Here is an 18,817-nt window from a genome sequence, read left to right on the forward strand (position 1 = left end):
TTGTCTCACACTTTCACTGGCCTCACATGAATGAGGATACCAAGGAGTTTTGTCGCTCCTGTGTCACTTGCCAAGCCAGTGGTAAGTCAGGTGGCACAACAAAGGCCCCCCTTATACCAATGCCTGTGGTGGGGGTGCCCTTTGAAAGAGTGGGGATTGACATTGTTGGTCCAATGGAACCCCAGACAGCATCAGGGCACAAGTTTATACTGGTGGTAGTGGATCATGCCACCAGGTATCCTGAAGCTATTCCACTTAGGACCACCACAGCACCTGTGGTGGCAAGGGCCCTAGTTGGAGTGTTCTCCAGAGTGGGCTTCCCTAAGGAGGTTGTCTCTGACAGAGGTGCAAACTTCATGTCAAGCTACTTAACTGCTATGTGGAAGGAGTGTGGTGTCAATTACAAATTCACTACACCCTATCATCCACAATGCAATGGGCTTGTTGAAAGGTTCAACAGGACCCTAAAAGGGATGATTCATGGACTACCTGAAACACTCAGGCGTAGATGGGATGTCCTGATGCCCTGCCTTCTGTTTGCTTACAGAGAGGTCCCACAAAAGGGGGTTGGCTACAGCCCTTTTGAACTTTTGTATGGGCATCCTGTGAGAGGCCCCTTGTGTTTGGTGAAGGAAGGATGGGAGAGACCTCTCAAAAAGCCTGCAACCAACATAATGGACTATGTACTTGGTCTCCGCTCCAGGATGGCTGAGTATATGGAGAAGGCATCTGAAAACCTTAAGGCCAGTCAAGAACTTCAAAAAGCTTGGCATGACCAAAAGGCTGTCCTGACTGTTTACCAGCCTGGACAGAAGGTGTGGGTGTTGGAGCCAGTGGCCCCAGCAGCACTCAAAGACAAATGGTCTGGGCCCCACACAATTCTTGAGCAAAAGGGAGAGGTCACCTACCTGGTAGACCTTGGAACTCCCAGGAGTCCCCACAGGGTACTCCATGTCAACAGGCTCAAAGCATATGTCGACAGGAAGGACATGAGCTTGCTCATGGCCATAGATGAGGGACAGGAGGAAGAGAGTGACCCTCTCCCAGACCTGCTCACTCAGAATCCTGATGATGGGTCAGTAGATGGTGTTGTCTTTTGTGGCAGCCTCTCTGAACATCAGCAGAAAGACTGTAAACAGGTTCTTCAGTCTTTCAGACATATGTTCTCTCTGACACCCAGTCAGACCAATTGGTGCACCCATGAGGTTGACACTGGTGACAGCCTGCCAGTCAAGAGTAAAATCTACAGGCAGCCTGATCATGTTAGAGACTGCATAAAAACTGAAGTGCAGAAAATGTTGGAATTGGGAGTCATTGAACCCTCAGATAGCCCTTGGGCTAGTCCAGTAGTTCTAGTGCCAAAGCCTCACACCCAAGATGGTAAGAGAGAGATGAGGTTTTGCGTAGACTACAGGGGTCTCAATGCAGTCACTAAGACTGATGCCCATCCAATACCAAGGGCAGATGAACTTATAGATAGATTGGCTTCTGCCAACTACTTAAGTACATTTGACTTAACAGCTGGGTATTGGCAAATCAGGTTAGCTGAGGATGCCAAGCCCAAAACAGCATTTTCAACCCCTGGTGGGCATTATCAATTTGTGGTAATGCCCTTTGGTCTGAAAAATGCACCTGCCACCTTCCAAAGGTTGGTGAATCAAGTCCTTACTGGGCTGGATGACTTCTGTGCAGCATATCTAGATGATATTGCTGTCTTTAGCTCCACCTGGGAGGATCACCTGGTCCACCTGAGGAAAGTGTTAGAGGCTCTGCAAGCAGCAGGCCTCACTATCAAGGCCACCAAGTGCCAGATAGGGCAGACACAGGTTGTATACCTGGGCCACCTTGTAGGTGGAGGCCAGGTTCAGCCACTGGAGAGCAAAATACAGTCAATCAGGGACTGGGCTCCTCCAACCACCCAGACTCAGGTTCGAGCTTTCTTGGGCCTGACTGGATACTACAGAAAGTTTGTCAGGAACTATGGTTCCATTGTGACACCATTAAATGAACTGACAAGTAAGAAAATGCCAAAAAAGGTTCAGTGGACAGCAGGCTGTCAAAAAGCATTCGATGACCTAAAGCAGGCCATGTGCACAGCACCTATCCTTAAGAGTCCAGACTACTCCAAACCATTCATTGTCCAAACAGATGCTTCTGAGTTGGGTGTGGGAGCTGTTCTTTCTCAACTGAATTTTGATGGTCAGGATCAGCCCATTGCTTTTATAAGCAGAAGGCTGACCCCCAGAGAGAAGAATTGGTCAGCTATTGAGAGGGAGGCCTTTGCTGTGGTTTGGGCCCTGAAGAAGCTGAGGCCATACTTGTTTGGCACTCACTTCAAGATTCAGACCGACCATAAGCCCCTCTTGTGGCTAAATCAGATGAAGGGTGAAAACCCCAAACTGCTTAGGTGGTCCATTTCCCTACAGGGGATGGACTTTACAGTGGAACATAGACCTGGTACTGATCATGGCAATGCCGATGGGCTCTCCAGATATTTCCACTTAGAACAAGAAGACTCACCTGGTCAAGGTTAGCTTATTGTCCCAAAGTTTGGGGGGGGGGGTCATGTAGGAGAGTAGGGTCTGCAATCCTATGATCACCCAGATTTTTCGCTTTTGTTTCACTGGTTTACGACTTTCTCTGGCTGTGGGCCTGCCAATCAGACCCACAGCCTGGCTGTTCTCTTTCTAAATTACCTCATGTACCCTAGGTGCATCTACCAATTGGTACTGGGCCACCTTATCAGACCCTGTAACTCAGGGCATAGGTGTACCCAGGGCTGCCAGGGGCTGCAGCATGTATTATGCCACCCCTGGCTGGCCTCTTAAATTTGACACAACTGGCTGCATGACAGCTGGGGCAAAGTCGTGTAATCACGCTTTGCTGTAGGTGTAGTATACCTATACCTAACCCTAAAATGGACACACAGATTCCTATCAGTCACTCCTATGGCAGGCCTTGACAATCCTGAAGGCAGAGTGCTTGGAATCGTGTGAGATGGTGCTCTGGCATGAGCTGAGCCTGTCTGCAGCTTGCGGAACCAAGTCCTAATAGCTGTTCCATGATATCGCATACCATATACTCTTAAGTGCATTATAATCCTCGCGTTTAAATGCTATCTTTGGTATTGCTTTATCAAAACATGTCGAGTAAGGTGTCATACGAATTGGAATACTAACCCCTCGCCAATTCTGGCGACGGGGTTAGCATTCCACCCTTCTAGAGGGACACGACATGTATGTAACTGTGAACCCCGGTTAAAGTTAACTGAAGCCTCAGCTCCACAAAATGGATGCTGCCACCACAGACACGAGTCTGACCCCCTGCAGCTGGGAGTCCTTCCAGCGAGGGGAGCCTGGACAAAGGGTTTCCTGTCAGGGGCGGTGCTAGCACCGTCCCAGACATGGTTTTGTGTATCCTGGGTAGGCAGGGCTTTACAGGAAGGTGACTGCTGAGTGGCACCCCGGTGCTCACTACGCATAGGCCGGTCTGAACCAGTTCCAGGGGCACACCAGCCCCTGGCCTGGGGAAGTCCGGCATGGCAGAGGGGTGTAACCACCCCCCTCCTGGTCCCACCCATAGGCAGGACCTAGTCACCGGGTCAGCCCCCTTTTTTAGTATAAAGATAGGAGCGGGCCCCCTGTTCAAATTAGATCATCTTTGGAATCAAGATACCACTTTCTTCGAAAGGACTTCACGATTTCTTCTTCAAGATTCTCCCTTGTGGCTAAGGAGTAGTCACCCTGCATCAAGCGGGCACCATCCTAAAGAACACTGCGGTCTGCTGCAAGTCCTTCATCACGAATCCGACGACCCAGCTCGACGAGACCCGGCTTCCCTGGCACCTCTGACCTCTACTCACCTCTACAGCCAAGCTGAGAACCGTGAGTGCGACGAGACCTCAAGGGACCGACGATCGCCAAGACTGCACGACATCTTTACTGCAAGCCCACCGTGTCCTCCACTGGTGAGTGCTTTGGGGTCCGAGAAGCCCCGACCCTGCGCAGCTCCAGCACCCAAGATCAGCCTCCCTGCATCTCCACGATCTGCGTGGGGCCCTTCTGCTGTTTGCTGTGCACCGCGTTGTTTGGCTACTAGCCGGCTGGCTTGTGGCCTTCTGAACGACGCCCAACGACTTCACGACTGCTGGTCTGGTTGCTCCAGGCTGGCCCTTGCTTCCTTCTTCAAGAGAGGCACCCCGGACCCTCCTGGTCCACTCCAGACGCCATTTTAGGTCCACCGCGTGGGCTTGAATTTGCCAAGGCTTTGTTGCCCAATCCTGGGTCCAGCGACGCCGACAGCTTCTAACTTCGTGGGACAGCTCGATCCCCCATCCTGGTCGCCGACAACGCCTCCTGGTCCGCGAGATCTTCGAGCTACAGCGTCACCCACTCACCTTGTCGAGGTGGCTACCATCCGGTGCCCTCCTGGTGCCCACTGACTACTGGCTAGTAGTCTCGAACTTGGTCCCCTCTGCTTTCAGGTGTCATCTATCTTCGAGATCCAGGCTTGGATCCAACTGAACTTTCTTCACTGGTCACCGGCCAGCATCTTTTCTTCCGGCTCCTGGTCCGTCTACGAGGATTCCCGACGTCTTTTCAGACCTATGCAGCTGCAGCCCCTGGGCTAGGTAACTTCGGCATTTCGGTGCCCCAGCATAGCCTCACTATCCAAGGGTCAGAATCTACTTTCGTTTTCTCCCTACCAGGTCGGGTTCGCCCGAGAACACTAACTTTCTAATTCCTAGCTACCATAGACTTTTGTCCCGCATCTCGCGTGAGAGTGCACACACTGCACCCGAGTCCCCTAGGCCTCCTAGAAGTAATCTAACGATTCCCTAGTCAAGTCCTAGCGATTCCAAAAGCTATTAGTACTGTACTTACCTGCTAGTAATTTCGCATTTCACTTTCATAGTATATGGTTTTCCGTGCCCCTCGGGCATTTGTATATACTGTGCTAACTTAAGTATTTTTGTAAGAGTTTTAGTTTGTGCTTAGTACCCTGTCCTCATAAAGAGTACAGGGCTGTTGTGATCTTTAAATAAATAACTGTTTATTTTCATAACACTTGTGTGGTGTCCTTTCACTTGGTATTCAAGGGGTATATGTGTGGTAAACAGCTGGCTTAACGCGCCCTCTCGAGTCTTTAGCCTTAGACTGCTCGTATCCACGCTACTAGGATAGCTGGTCTATAAGGTTGACTTACAACCAATCATCAATAAGGGTTGCTGGACTGATACATAGTGTTCACTAGAATAGTGAGCACTGCATATCAGGCCACCTTCTCACAACACCCAACTCAGGGAGGCACCATGTGTCACCCCAAAGATCAGTCCGCTTGCCCACAATCATGACCTCAGTTTTCTTGGCATTTAGCTGGAGACAGTTGGTATTCATCCAGCTAGCCACCGCCAAAAGTCCATTCCGGAATCTGGGGGCGTCAAGGTCTGAGTCACCACTCAGGACGACTTCCAGCTGTGTGTCGTCAGCATACGAGACCATAGTAATGCCCCACTGCTTGACGACAGCCGCCAGCGGTCTCACATAAAGATTGAATAATGTGGGATTCAACGACGAACCCTGCGGCACACCCAGCTCCAACGGATAGGACTTGGACTCATAAGGCGGGGTGACTACTTTAAAGGTTCGCTCGGCAAGGAAGAACCTGAACCAGTCGAGTGCAGTGCCTGATACTCCGGCCTCACCAAGTCGTTGGAGCAGAATCCTGTGCGAGACAGTGTCAAACGCAGCACTGAGATCCAATAATATCAGTGCCGCAGTCTGACCAGAATCAAGCACAGAACAAAGGTGTTCTGTCATAGAGAGCAGTGCCGTCTCAGTGCTGTGACCAGCCCGAAAACCGTTCTGGGATGGATCCAGAATGCCTGCCCTCATAAGATGTTCAGACAGTACCCCGTTCACAAAGGCCTCAGTGATTTTAGCAGCCCAGGGAAGGAGAGAAATCGGGCGATAGCTCTCGAGTTTGAGAGGGTCCAAAGTGGCCTTTTTCAATATAGGTGTCACAACAGCCTGTTTCCATTTAATTGGAACGACACCCGAGGCAAGAGAGAGATTTATAAGGTGGAGCACTGGAGGGAGACAGATGGCCGCAGAGACTTTGAACTGAGGTGGACGCAGAGGATCAATAGGCGAGCCAGATTTTACCTTGCCGACCAACTTAACATTATTGCCACACCCGCTGTTTTATAGTCCGCTGTAGCCCAAAACTGGAGAGGGTATTTAAGGTGTGCCATGCGCTTCATGTCCGCGCGTAGCAGGTGGGTTTCCTGTAGGAATATTATATCAGGGTTCTGCTGGAGGAGGTAGCGCCATGTTTCTCTCCACTTGTTGGGGAAATTTAAGCCCTTAACATTAAGGGTTAGAATCTTTAGGGGTTTAGGCACGCATGCAGTCATGTTTCATAGCATTCGGGCCCCGCTCGTGTCCTCCACCCTCGCCTCAGTAAGGGGATATAAGCAAAAGAGACTTCCCGGTATTCACCCAGCCAAGGAGCTGCCACCGCCTAGTCCCCCCCCCCCCCCCTACCGCACACCGAAGAGGAAAGGCAGGAGAAAGAAAGAGGTAGAGAAGAGTCAGGAGAAAAGCGAGAGATTAAGAGTTCCATTAGCGGCCAATCAGGCCAACTGACAACAGAAGCTACCAAAGGCCAACAGGGCCACATCGTACTGCCCCAATCACAAGGCATCCTCTACCCAAGGGTTCAGATGCATTTCGACATGTCACTCCCTAGGGGCCAGCCAAGGGAGTCTAAAGGTGGTTCAAGAGTTGGTATCATCAGGGCCCCGGTACCCCTGCCACCCAAAGTGGAGACTGGGGCATGTATGCAAGGTGAAGAGCCCAGGATGTAGTCAAGGAGGGGGGGAATTTTCGTCTGCCGGAGCGCAGGCATTTGTGTATAGCACACCGCTGGGTGGACGATCACGTGGTGGGTGGATGTGGCGGCGAACCTTCTCTGTCTCATTCGAGGGATTTATTATGCGCTATAATGTCTTGTTTGGTCTGTGAGGCAGATGCTTCATCTACCGGAGGCGAACGGCGGCGGCGCCGCACAGTAGCCCAGGATGGCCTAGACGGGATCCGTTCTGGACACCGTTGTCGAGAAGGGCTATGTGTTGGCGAGTCTGGTATTTCGAGCAATTGTGCCGCCTCTCGATAAGATCGTAGGACTCGTCGCCGGCCTTCCCACTGGAAGATAAGGGCAAAGGGATGTCCCCACTGGTAGGCGATGCAGAGAGCCCGTAGCTTTTCCGTCACCGGCTTGAAGACTCGTCGTCTGTGCAGGGTGTTAGGCGCCAAGTCTTGAAAGATCTGAATATTGTGGCCCTCGTATTGTAGGTCAGGTTTGTCCCTCGCCGCCTTTAGTATCTCCTCCTTCTCGGTGAAGAAGTGCACCCGCGTCAGTATATCTGGAAGAAGACCCGGTCGTCCCGCGGGTCCGGAGACTCTATGGGCTCGGTCCAGGGGCGGAGGGGAGGCTTCCTCATCCCCCCAGACCTGTGGAGGAGCTGCGCCACATAGGGCATAATGTCCTTCCCCTCTGCTCCAGCAGGGACCCCCCGGATACGGAGGTTATTCTGGCGGCTTCGGTTTTAGAGGTCCTCCTGCTTGACCTACAGCTCTATATTTTGCTCCTTCAGCACCGCCAGGCGTTGCCACAATTGCTCCTGGTCCTCCGTACGGGCGTCCATCATCTTTAGCCTGTCTACTCGGTCGCCAAGGTCGGTTACCTCTCTCCGCAGCTCCTTTACACATGTGAGGACCTCCAAACGTAGAGAGTCTATCTCCAGCTTGAGCTCTGACATGAAGGAGGTCATGAAGGCTTGAGTCACTGGCAGCGCGTCTCCAGCAGCTTGTGATGACCCCTCAGCAGGTGTTGCCGTCCCGGCCTTACCCCACATTGCCAACACCGAGTTATCCCTGGTGGCCTCTGCCGATCCGGCCTTTCCCCCTCTGGATCGTGTCATCGCCAGTGCTGCCGCAGTGGCCGTTAATGTGCTCTGCACCCACCAAGTGTCACTTGCTCAGAGAGTATTCAATGTCACCCCCCATGCTCCAAAAGGCCTAGCCGACAGGGAACAGGGGAGAAGCCAGTGGGTCAAAAGCGTTGACTTTCTCCGTCGCCCAACCCCCCTGGGGCTAACGATATCAGGGGGCCGCTATACAGGTTTCAGTTACCCCCCGCCATGCAGTAGGCGCCTCCCCGGCCTCTAGCTACGGCAAGCAGACAGCACAAGTACAATATAGTGATCCTGCAGGAGAGTCCCGGGGTACACCACCCATCCGATCCCCGTGTCCCTTCCTTACCCTGGATGTTGTCCGCAAGCCACCATGACAGGAGGGGGTGTCTCTGCGCTCCGGGTGCTGTTGTGCAGTCGCTGCCTCACCATAGCAAGCACCGCAGCGCACCGTTAAATCCCACCACAACGAGGCGCAGGGGTTGCTCCGGGCAGGGGAAAAGCTCCAGTCGACGCCGCCCACCCCCACGGGCAGCCTCACTGGTTAGAGCAGGCAGACCCTGAAGCAGAGGTCAGACCCGGGACCAGGGTTCAATTCCCGATGCGGTAGGGTCTTGAGCTCAAATGTCCATGGACTCGATAATTCTCGCTTCGGTGCCTGACCTAATCATGGGTTCACACTCTGCAACTCTGGGCATTAAGCTTGCTTAATCTCCACAACGGCCCCCGCGGCGGGATGCCTGGCTTTCACCTTGGGGATGCCCTGTAGGGGCTATCTCACAGGGAAAAGCCAGGACGGGTTCCCAAGGCAAGCGCGGAGATACCCCTTCGGGGGTCGATTCAGGCGCTATATAAGAAACATAATAATAATAATAATAATAATTGCTGTCTTATCCACTCTTCACCAACCTGCTTCAAGGTCACCTCAAATCCCCAGCTGACCGCCCTGGCTCCACAGTGTCAGTCACCAGAGTGCGGCTGGGCCTGGGTCTCAAAATGGCAGCGCTCGTCCAGGAGGCCTCAAGCGCCTGCCACACCTTCCCAAGGGTCAGTGCGTACCAAGTGGGATATGCCCCAATATGGCGGTGTTCGCCTGTAAGGCCCGGGGGTAGCCCACCACGTTGCGCAGTATTCCGGTCAATCAATCCTCAGTATAGAGCGGTCAGGGGTCAGAGTTCTGGGGCCAGCAGCAGGCAGTCGTTACTCTCTTAGTTATAGTCCTCGACCCCCCTCAGCGTCCTTCCCGTGGAGACCCACCACCAAGGCAGACCCAGCCCGGGTCAATCTCCTCAGTCGGGTCTGCAAGCGGGCCGAAACTCAGGACGCGGGGCAGTCCCGCGCTCAGGCGTCACAAAATGGTGGGCGCCGCTCGCCTAGAAGCTGTATGCGGCCTGACGGCTTACAACTCTGCCACTCCACAGTCAACTCCTCCCCACAAGTGCCCCAACAGCTAGGGCATGTCTCAGTCCTGGGGTCGCGGATCAGTACCCCATTTTCGCTTAAAAAAGGCTTAGAAAGGCGGTGGGGGACCGGAGCTCAGCAGGAGCACGTCTCACCACATCGCCGCCTAAGCCACCTCTACTTGAATTTTGACGCATCAAAGGTACTTTGTGCTAAAATCAACAAATTCATAGATTCTAATGACAGAATTGCTTAAATCTTTAAAAAGTGATATTTTGGGTTATGTATGTTAGATTTTTGTCGTTTTGTTCTTGTTTGGTTTAGATAAAGAACGTTTATTTTTCTAAACTGATGTGGTGTCCATTTTTGTGTTTTCACTGTGTTATTGTGTGTGTTATGTACAAATACTTTACACGTTGCCTCTGGGATAGGCCTGATTGCTCGGGGGTGAGCAGGGGTTATCTTGGGTGTGTAACTCCCTTACCCTGACTAGGAGGAAGTGTCCCTACTTGGACAGGGTGAAAACCACAGCCAACATGAGACCCCCATTTCTAACACACCTATCTCAGGTCATGACAGCCTCCAGACGTGGGTGCTGTAATACACCTGGATGACCCGACAGGTAGGCTGCTGGCCAAATGTCTTGTTTGCAAACTGTTTTCTTTGCATGTTTAAAAAGTCTGCTGGTTTTCCACGGACTGCTGAATACTCGTAGGTTGCTGATTCTCGTCTCCATTCACCAGCAAGAGTTACGTGCCATGAGCATGGAACTGCGGCATCCTCAGCTTACCTACAAAAGCTGAGTGGCCGAAAGATGCCTATGGGGTTAAAAGCCTTTTATTAATCTCTTCAGCATTTCACTTGTCTGTTCGAACCGTGGAAGTGTTCACACAGGAAAAAAGTATGATTATTTGATTCTGTTTGTGTACTAAGTAAATATGGATTTCTATGAAGATTACTGATTGTATTACCAAATAAATTGCATATAATTGTATTTGTTACAGTTCAAGACCGTAGAATGTGCCAGATATTTTGGGTTGGTAGAGGTTGAGCTAATCAACAAGGATCAAACAGTTAAGTGTAGAAGCAAATGGGAATATAATTATAATGATATCGATACCGGTTAATTTCCAAACTGAGAAACTATCAGAAATTATCAAATAAGAGAACCTCTATACTGACCTATCTAATTTCAACATTGGCAAAAGGCTCAAACCCAAAACATCCCCCCATAAACACAATCTTGTCACATGTATTTTCTTTATAAATTAGTATTTTATTATGTATCAAAAAAGTATTTATTTATTTTTATATATGTATTTTCTTCTTTTTGTGCTCTTAAGGTCATAAAATCATACATATGTTAACAAGTTCATATGAGTGAAGTCAATATTCACTTTAACACGTTTACCACGTTGGCAATTCCGCCGCGGTGCGGGCGTTAGATTGGGCGGGGCCGCCGTGGCCAACAGGCGTGCACAGCACTACTGAGGTAGTGCTCGCGACGGCCGACGAATGCATGCAAGGGGTTAAAGACATAAACCACAAAGTTGTGAATACCCCCACAAAGCAACCATCATACCTAAATTCTCACCTATCAAACTCTTTACTCCTACTATCATACATACTGGCAACACCGAAAGTAACATTAAAATACAAAGCGTGTATAGGATCCTATATAACGTTTACATTCTGAAAAAAGACATTCAAGAGTTTGATTAGTCTTCTCGACAGGTTCTCTTCTTATCTGTGTCTCTGGTAGGATTCCCAAGTGTCTTTAAAGTGCATATTGACTTAACTTGTGCCTTTTGTGGACATAACAGGAGTAGCAGCGGGGTCACGATCTGGTGGAGAACCACGCTCCTCCATTCGCATTGTTAATTTTGGAAAACTTCTCGCGTTTCCTGCTTCGCGGGAAATGCTCGCAGCTGGGGGCTCCAGTGCCAGGAAAGGAGGGGAACTACTGCGCCCAAATCCCTCAGGGCAGAGAAACACCCTCCCGCCACGCCTCCCACAGGTGATTAAAACCGGCAGCAGCATCCCGCATCGCGGGAAAACACTTGTGCCTTTTGTGGACATAACAGGAGTAGCAGCGGGGTCCCGATCTGGTGGAGAACCACACTCCTCCATTCGCATTGTTAATTTTGGAAAACTTCTCGTGTTTCCCTCTTCGCGGGAAACGCTGGGGGCTCCAGTGCCAGGAAAGGAGGGGGAACTACTGCGCCCAAATCCCTCAAGGCAGAGAAGCACCCTGCCGCCACGCCTCCCACAGGTGATTAAAATCGTCAGCAGCATCCCGCATCACGGGACGCGCCGGGCGAAGCCCGGGCACGTTTTAGCCCTTCCGAGGCAGTTGGAGTCCGGGCCGGGCCACCCCTCTTACTCGTGCCACCCGTACATATATAACATCAAGCTGAATTGTAAGTACCTGTTGGGTTGTTTGATAACACTGCAAGATGTTGGTACCCGAAAGCAGCAGAAGTAAGGGTGTGAATCAGAGCGGGACCTTAAAGGGGACACTTGACAACTTTATTACTCGGGCTAACTCAGTTATAGATCAAGGGATTATCCTTATGGAGCGAAGGGTTTCACAAGATCTTGCCTTTGCGAAGAGATCATCCAAGGGACATCTTGCTAATGCCCGCACCCCAGAGCCATCTCCACGAACGAACATCTTAGAGGCATCCGTGACAGTTCACAATCCTCCGACCACGCTGGCCCTGGATACCATCTCAATATATGACCAGCTTCAATTACCCACGTCTGCACAAGCTGGTATAGTGTGTAATCATAACTCTCCAGACAGACCGCAGACCAAACAAATGCGAGGGAAGCTACAGGGAGCAATACCGAAGAGGAAGCGGGGGGCAAATGAGCCTGCTGGAGGAAGAAGGCCCAGAGTCACCAAACAATCTAGTAACAGCAATACATTATTATTGGGTTTGAGAAATGTGTCTGTGAACCAGCTAGTGTCACCTGGGAACTCATTGCCGCCTACACCGATTCCGTGCGTATCTAAACCTGCTGGTACAGTTACGGTGTTGGAGGACTTTGATCTCGATAAACTGGGCTCTCTATTAAAGTCTTCTTTTAAATCTTTTGAAGACAGGCTCTTACAAATTGTACTCCGGCTAGCCAAGATCGAGGATGTGACATTGAATATTGCGGCCAATACCAGGCTAATTGGGTTGTCTCCAGGTACTGGCCAACAGAATTCTGTACAGGGGAGGGGGGGAGTGGGGGGGGGGTCGCACGCTATGATTTCATCCCAAGTTACATCTTCTTTAAGGGGGAACATAGCTAAGCCGTTAGCTCCTCTGTTATTACCTGTTGTTATAACTATTGAGGTTGATGCTGCTAAATCCATTGTTAAGCCTATTGAAATTCCCCGGGGCGTACCTGATTCTGATCCACCTAGGAAGCTGAGAGTTGATTTACCCACAGAATCAAGCCTGTACAGAGTTGTTTTAACTGGGGTACCTGAGCTGAGTAATCCTAATAAGGAATCATTTATGTCCCTAAAAAATAAGGCAACTAACGGGCTGAAGAGAAATAGACCCCTCCCTCATATTGTCACTTGCGAAATCCGGAAGGTGCGTAGGGTGCCATGGGTAGGGCACACTGCAAAAAATATACAAGGTGATTGTGTGCTCTTAAACCTCAGGGACCCTCGTATCGTAGGTCATATTTGCAATGGGGCACCTCCCAGTAATGGCTCTTCAATTCAACCTCTCCCATTGTCTTATTTTTACCCCCCCATCTCATAATTTAGATATGGAAGGGGACTGGTCTCTAGTAAGGTGTCGGGGCAGAGGGAGGGGGGCTGTTGATTTGTTCGAGCACCCATGTAGCTTCAGTCAAATACCTACACAAAACCGGTACAGTGGTTTAGAGATGGTGGATTGACTCTTTCTCCCTGGTGATATCCCCCCGGAGTCTCTGACAACGGGAGTATAGTACATCTTGAGAGACCGACCAAGGTGGGAAGTGTTCGAACATCAAGTGCCCCCCTTTTAGTCGTAAGGGATAGTACTGAGGTTATCAATGTTGCCCGCTTTGGAAGTGCAATAGGGGCTCAAGTTCTGGCCCCAGTAGAATCCAAGGTCTTGAATTATAATGTGATTTCCTGGAACATTGCTGGGGTAGCTGGAAAAGTCAAGGATCCAATCTGGATAGCTTTTATAAGATCCTTTTCGGTGATATGCCTGCAAGAGACCTGGCTGGTAGAGAATGATATATTTATAGAAGGCTATAAAAGTTTTTTTGTACCAGCAGAACCGTCACGAAGTGGCAGAGCTAAAGGGGGATTGGCTGTGTACATTGATTTAGCATTGTCCTGTACCGTCAAAATGATACCTACTTGTAATACTAAATGTCCAGGTAGGAATCATTCAAAACAACCACTTTATATTTATCAGTGTCACATGAGTGATCACACAAATCAATAGAGTGACCCAAGGGTTTATATCAAAAATATATTCAATTTATTTTTGATTATGCAATTTAGATTTTTTCTATACACGGAAAAAGTATCAAAACTGGCAACAGACAGACTAACATAACATGTAAACTGAATGCTAGTCTACATACACCTACAGCAAAGTGTGTGGCTACGTACTCTAAACCACAGCAAAGTAAGTATTTACACATAGAAATTCACAAATCAATTTGCACAGTGAATTATACAGTGTATTGCATGTCAGGTGTTAAGCGTCGACGTTTCGGTCCATGCTGGTCAAGTAGATCCGTCGGACCATCTTCAGGACAAAGACGTTGCACAGCAATGTGAGAAATAAAACGCCACTCAGGTCGTTATGTCAAAATGTCGCCACGTAATTTAAACAGCAGCTATGCGCCGGCTCTTCAAAGTCCGTGCTCGTTCACCGGTAACTACTCGAGTAGTTACCGGTGAACGAGCACGGACTTTGAAGAGCCGGCGCATAGCTGCTGTTTAAATTACGTGGCGACATTTTGACATAACGACCTGAGTGGCGTTTTATTTCTCACATTGCTGTGCAACGTCTTTGTCCTGAAGATGGTCCGACGGATCTACTTGACCAGCATGGACCGAAACGTCGACGCTTAACACCTGACATGCAATACACTGTATAATTCACTGTGCAAATTGATTTGTGAATTTCTATGTGTAAATACTTACTTTGCTGTGGTTTAGAGTACGTAGCCACACACTTTGCTGTAGGTGTATGTAGACTAGCATTCAGTTTACATGTTATGTTAGTCTGTCTGTTGCCAGTTTTGATACTTTTTCCGTGTATAGAAAAAATCTAAATTGCATAATCAAAAATAAATTGAATATATTTTTGATATAAACCCTTGGGTCACTCTATTGATTTGTGTGATCACTCATGTGACACTGATAAATATAAAGTGGTTGTTTTGAATGATTCCTACCTGGACATTTAGCTTATCTATCTGATATTACCCAGTCCCGGTGGGATTATTGGGTGGCTCTATTCTATATATTGTTACTTGTAATACTGGCATTCAAGCACTGACGGTTAAAAGAGGGAAGGAAACGTTATCCTTGATTAACTTCCATAACGCTGTAAACCCAAAAGGGGATTGTAGGCTTTCTGATCTGGGCAACTTTGTCAGGAACCGTTGTGAGAGCCTCTCCCATCGAATCCTCATTACAGGGGACTTTAATGTACGCCCTTGTGGGAATCCAAAGAACACTGTAATTGGATCAATGAGTTGTCATAGGTTGAGGGGCCTTCATTTTGAACATATTTGCCGGGGTGATTTGTTGAACCATCTCACAAATGAATTTGACTTAATTCCTGCCATGTCCTTGGTAGATGATTGTATCCTTCAAGTAGTACCTACATATAAAGGCTATACGGGGGGGGATCTTATATTGATCATATTCTTCTCTCTTGTGGCCTCAATACATCTATATTAGGTTTTAAAATTCAGGAGAACCAATACAGTGACCACAACCCAGTTTGTATTTTATTAGGTGGTAACCTTCTAAAACTACGGGAAACCAGGGCTAATGTAAGGTATTCTCAGGACCTAAGGGTGTCTAGGGACTTTGGTGTACACCGGGAAGTCAGGCAGGGCTGTATTTTGGCCCCGTTCCTTTTTAACTTGTATATTAACAATTTGGAGGAGACCCTATTAAATACTGGTGCTGATTACCCTTATGTTGGGCACAAGGAGTTACCTGTTTTATTATACGCGGATGACGCCGTCTTATTGGCTAGCGCCGCAAGAGGGCTTCAATCTTTACTTGAAGCTTTTTATAGCTTTATGAAATCCTGTGATCTATCTATTAACAATACAAAATCCTTTGTAATGCAGGTCGGACAACGTAATAAGAAGCCGTTTTCTTTTCGGGTTAATGAGGAGAAGATCCCTACAACAAAAACCTTCTCATATTTGGGCGTCCTTTTTGATGACCAGCTAAAATGGGGCCCTGCAGTTCAGAGGAAAAGGGGGGAGATAACCCGGGCAAACACAGCCATTTTTAATTTTGCCAGGAAAATGGGCAAACGACCGATTGCTGCACTGTTAAAAATCTACCAGGCTAAGAGTGTGGCGATAGGCTGTTACGGAAGTGAACTCTGGGAGTATGTGGCAGCTAATGACCTCGTGGTGGCAGAAAATAATTTTTGAAACAGCTGTTAGGGGTCCCTAGGGGAACTTCCAACTTAATAGTGCACTAAGAATCTGGTATCCCCTTTCTAAGTGATACCATAGCACTACGACTACTAATTTGTTGGTTTAAAGGCTGGCTAAACAAAGACCTGCCTTTAAATCACCTACTCCTGAGAGAAGCCTTATCCCCGGACAATATGCTTAAAATTCTGTGGCTAAAGTATTTGAAAGACTGTTTTTTTGGTATGGGGCGTCCAGAACTCTTTCTAAGACCAGACTCTATTAGGGCTGCTGACCTAGAGTTTGTGAGGAAAACGTTCTCCCTCTCACAATACTTGATTCGTGAAGAGGTGGAATTAAATAAATGTAGTGTCCGGAAATATGTTATTTTGAAAACTACACCATGTATGGAACCTTATTTATCCTGGCCCATGGCAGGCTTTGAACGCTATCTGTTAACTAGGTTCCGCCTGGACCTTTTCCACCTAATGTTAGCTGTCCCAAAGGGCTACCACCGAGGCCAGTTGCTACCGCCCTGCGGCTGCGACAATGAGTCTCCGCAGGACTTGGTGCACTTTTTATTTATCTGTTATTTTTACGATTTACCTCGGAGGTTTTATCTTAAGCCCCTCCTTAAAAAACTGAACTTCACCCGGTTAGACCTGCACTCTGTTATCTGCAACTGCTAAATCACGAAAGCATTTTATTTGTAATTGGCTTTTTAAAATCAGCCCTAAAATTTAGAAACAGCATGGAGGGTTAATTGCTTAGCACTGCTATTATTACTTTATTCGCCTAACTGTGGTTGTTATTTTTAAACATGTGTTTTTAGATCCTTCTTGTTTTATTGTGAGATTTTATCAAATGTGCTTTTGTGGTTGTTTCTATCTGAATAACCGAATAAAGATTTTGATGATGATGACTTAACTTAATGAACTTGTTAACATATGTATGATTTTATGACCTTAAGAGCACAAAAAGAAGAAAATACATATATAAAAATGAAAAACGACTTTTTTGATACATAATAAAATAATAATTTTGAAATTAGATAGGTCAGTATAGAGATTCTCTCTTATTTATTTGTTGCTTCCCCCTCCTCTTGGACCTGAAAGCAAATAGGGGGTACCTTCCTTCCTACATGCTATCAGAAATTATACCATAACAATGTCACGGTAGTGAAAACATTACTTAATAGCACTCATTTTCTTTCTTGTTTTAAACTTAATTGGTGGAGAAAACCCTCTTTAAAGAATACTATTTTCTTTAACAGATGCATATTCCAGGACACGCAGGATTTGCAGGAAATGAAGAGGCTGACCGACTTGCAAGGGAAGGAGCCAGCAAAAAAATAGAGGACCAGTAACTTTCTATATTAGAAAAGTTACTTAATGTAACACCAGACACACCTGTTTTGCAAGACGGCTTACATAATATTGTAAACCATAATGTAAAATAAGCGGAGTAAAGATGATTCTTGCTTTGTTTTTATTTACCTTTGTGATGCAATTGTCGTATTTATGTCTTATTTTGTAACACATTGGATAACAAGTATCTTCTGTTTGCTTTTTTAATTTGTCAGTTAATAATATATTTCCATTTAATAAACGTTACAACTCTTTGAATCATAAACATTTTTAAAATACACAATATATTAATAAAATGCTGTGCATGTAGGTCTTTTGTGTTCTGTATATCAATAGTTTCCCAGAAAAGCCTTTTGGGTTTTTATGCAGCTATTGACAATTTCTGACAGAACGATTTTGTAAAGTATTTTGTTGCAGATATAAAGGTAAATATACTTAAATGTGTTGGAGTTTGCATTTTGTGCTTTTGACTTTATGGTCTTTGTTTCAAGGATATGGTCTTTTAAAAACTCTCTGTGGTATTCGGGTATAACTGGTCAAAATCCTCCCTAGCTCTATACGTACCATGTGTAGCAGCTTAATATTTGAGCATCAGTGAAGAGGCCACAGAATGCTGCAAATGTTACTTGGTCTAGTTCAGAAGGTAACATCCAACAACAAAAGCCGTTTGTCAACTATTTTTGTTTGTATCAATTATTTATTGGTAGTGGTCGCTAAGCAATAGGTGTGGTTGACTTAAATTGCATGATTTCCCTTGATTACAGCCGCTCTTTCAAAACTGCCACATTTGAATATACTCAACATCCCTACCTCAAACTTTTATTAAATCTTAAAGTAATATCCCATAGAACACCTGCTGTACTGCAAACAACTAATTGTGACATTCGACAAAAGTCCTGTCCACACGTGATGGTAGGTACATATAAGTGTCTGACATCAAAAGCGAAAAAAATTCATAGGGAATGAAACAAGGTACACACAATTGAGTGGTTTCTTTCAAAATGAAATTTATTAGACCTTCCTTTCGTGAAGGATGACATCAAAGAAACAACCAGCCGACACGTGTTTCGTCAAGCGGGCAGTGAACCCGTGACTCTTCAGGACTGGGGGTAGAACAAAAAAACCATGGTACAGTATGGAAATATACATATGAAGCGTTGGATACAAAGAGGTGAATGGCACCGAAAACACCACCTTTGAGTGGAAACCCTATAAAAGTGAAAACGACATATGGAAAATGGCAATGGTGACATCACGCAATTAATAGAATAAAGCCATAGTGTGGTGATTCAAGACTGATAAAATACCAAAAAGGCACTGCGAAGAAAAAAAGATCGAACAACTCAGAACGTAGTGGAACAGAAACACCTGACATAGATACAACTCAGCTAATGCAGCACTATAAGAAAGTGCAAAATTGTGTCGTGGCGCATGAGTAGGTAAAACAATTTGG

The 18,817-nt window shown here is 47.3% G+C and overlaps 1 protein-coding gene across 2 annotated transcripts in view; it reads left to right on the forward strand.

Annotated features, from left to right (window-relative positions):
- LOC147707339 (ribonuclease H1-like) overlaps positions 1–17,802 on the forward strand; it is a 687,926-nt gene extending 670,124 nt beyond the window's left edge. For both annotated transcript variants that reach the window (XM_086926384.1, XM_086926385.1), the window contains one exon: positions 17,271–17,802. In XM_086926384.1, the coding sequence (XP_086782510.1) occupies positions 17,271–17,363 (93 nt within the window). In that variant the 3' untranslated portion in view covers positions 17,364–17,802. The remainder of the gene's footprint in view (positions 1–17,270) is intronic.
- The last annotated feature ends 1,015 nt before the right edge of the window (positions 17,803–18,817 follow it).

Source organism: Lissotriton vulgaris, chromosome 6, assembly GCF_964263255.1.
Source record: "Lissotriton vulgaris chromosome 6, aLisVul1.2, whole genome shotgun sequence".
Lineage (NCBI taxonomy): Eukaryota > Metazoa > Chordata > Amphibia > Caudata > Salamandridae > Lissotriton > Lissotriton vulgaris.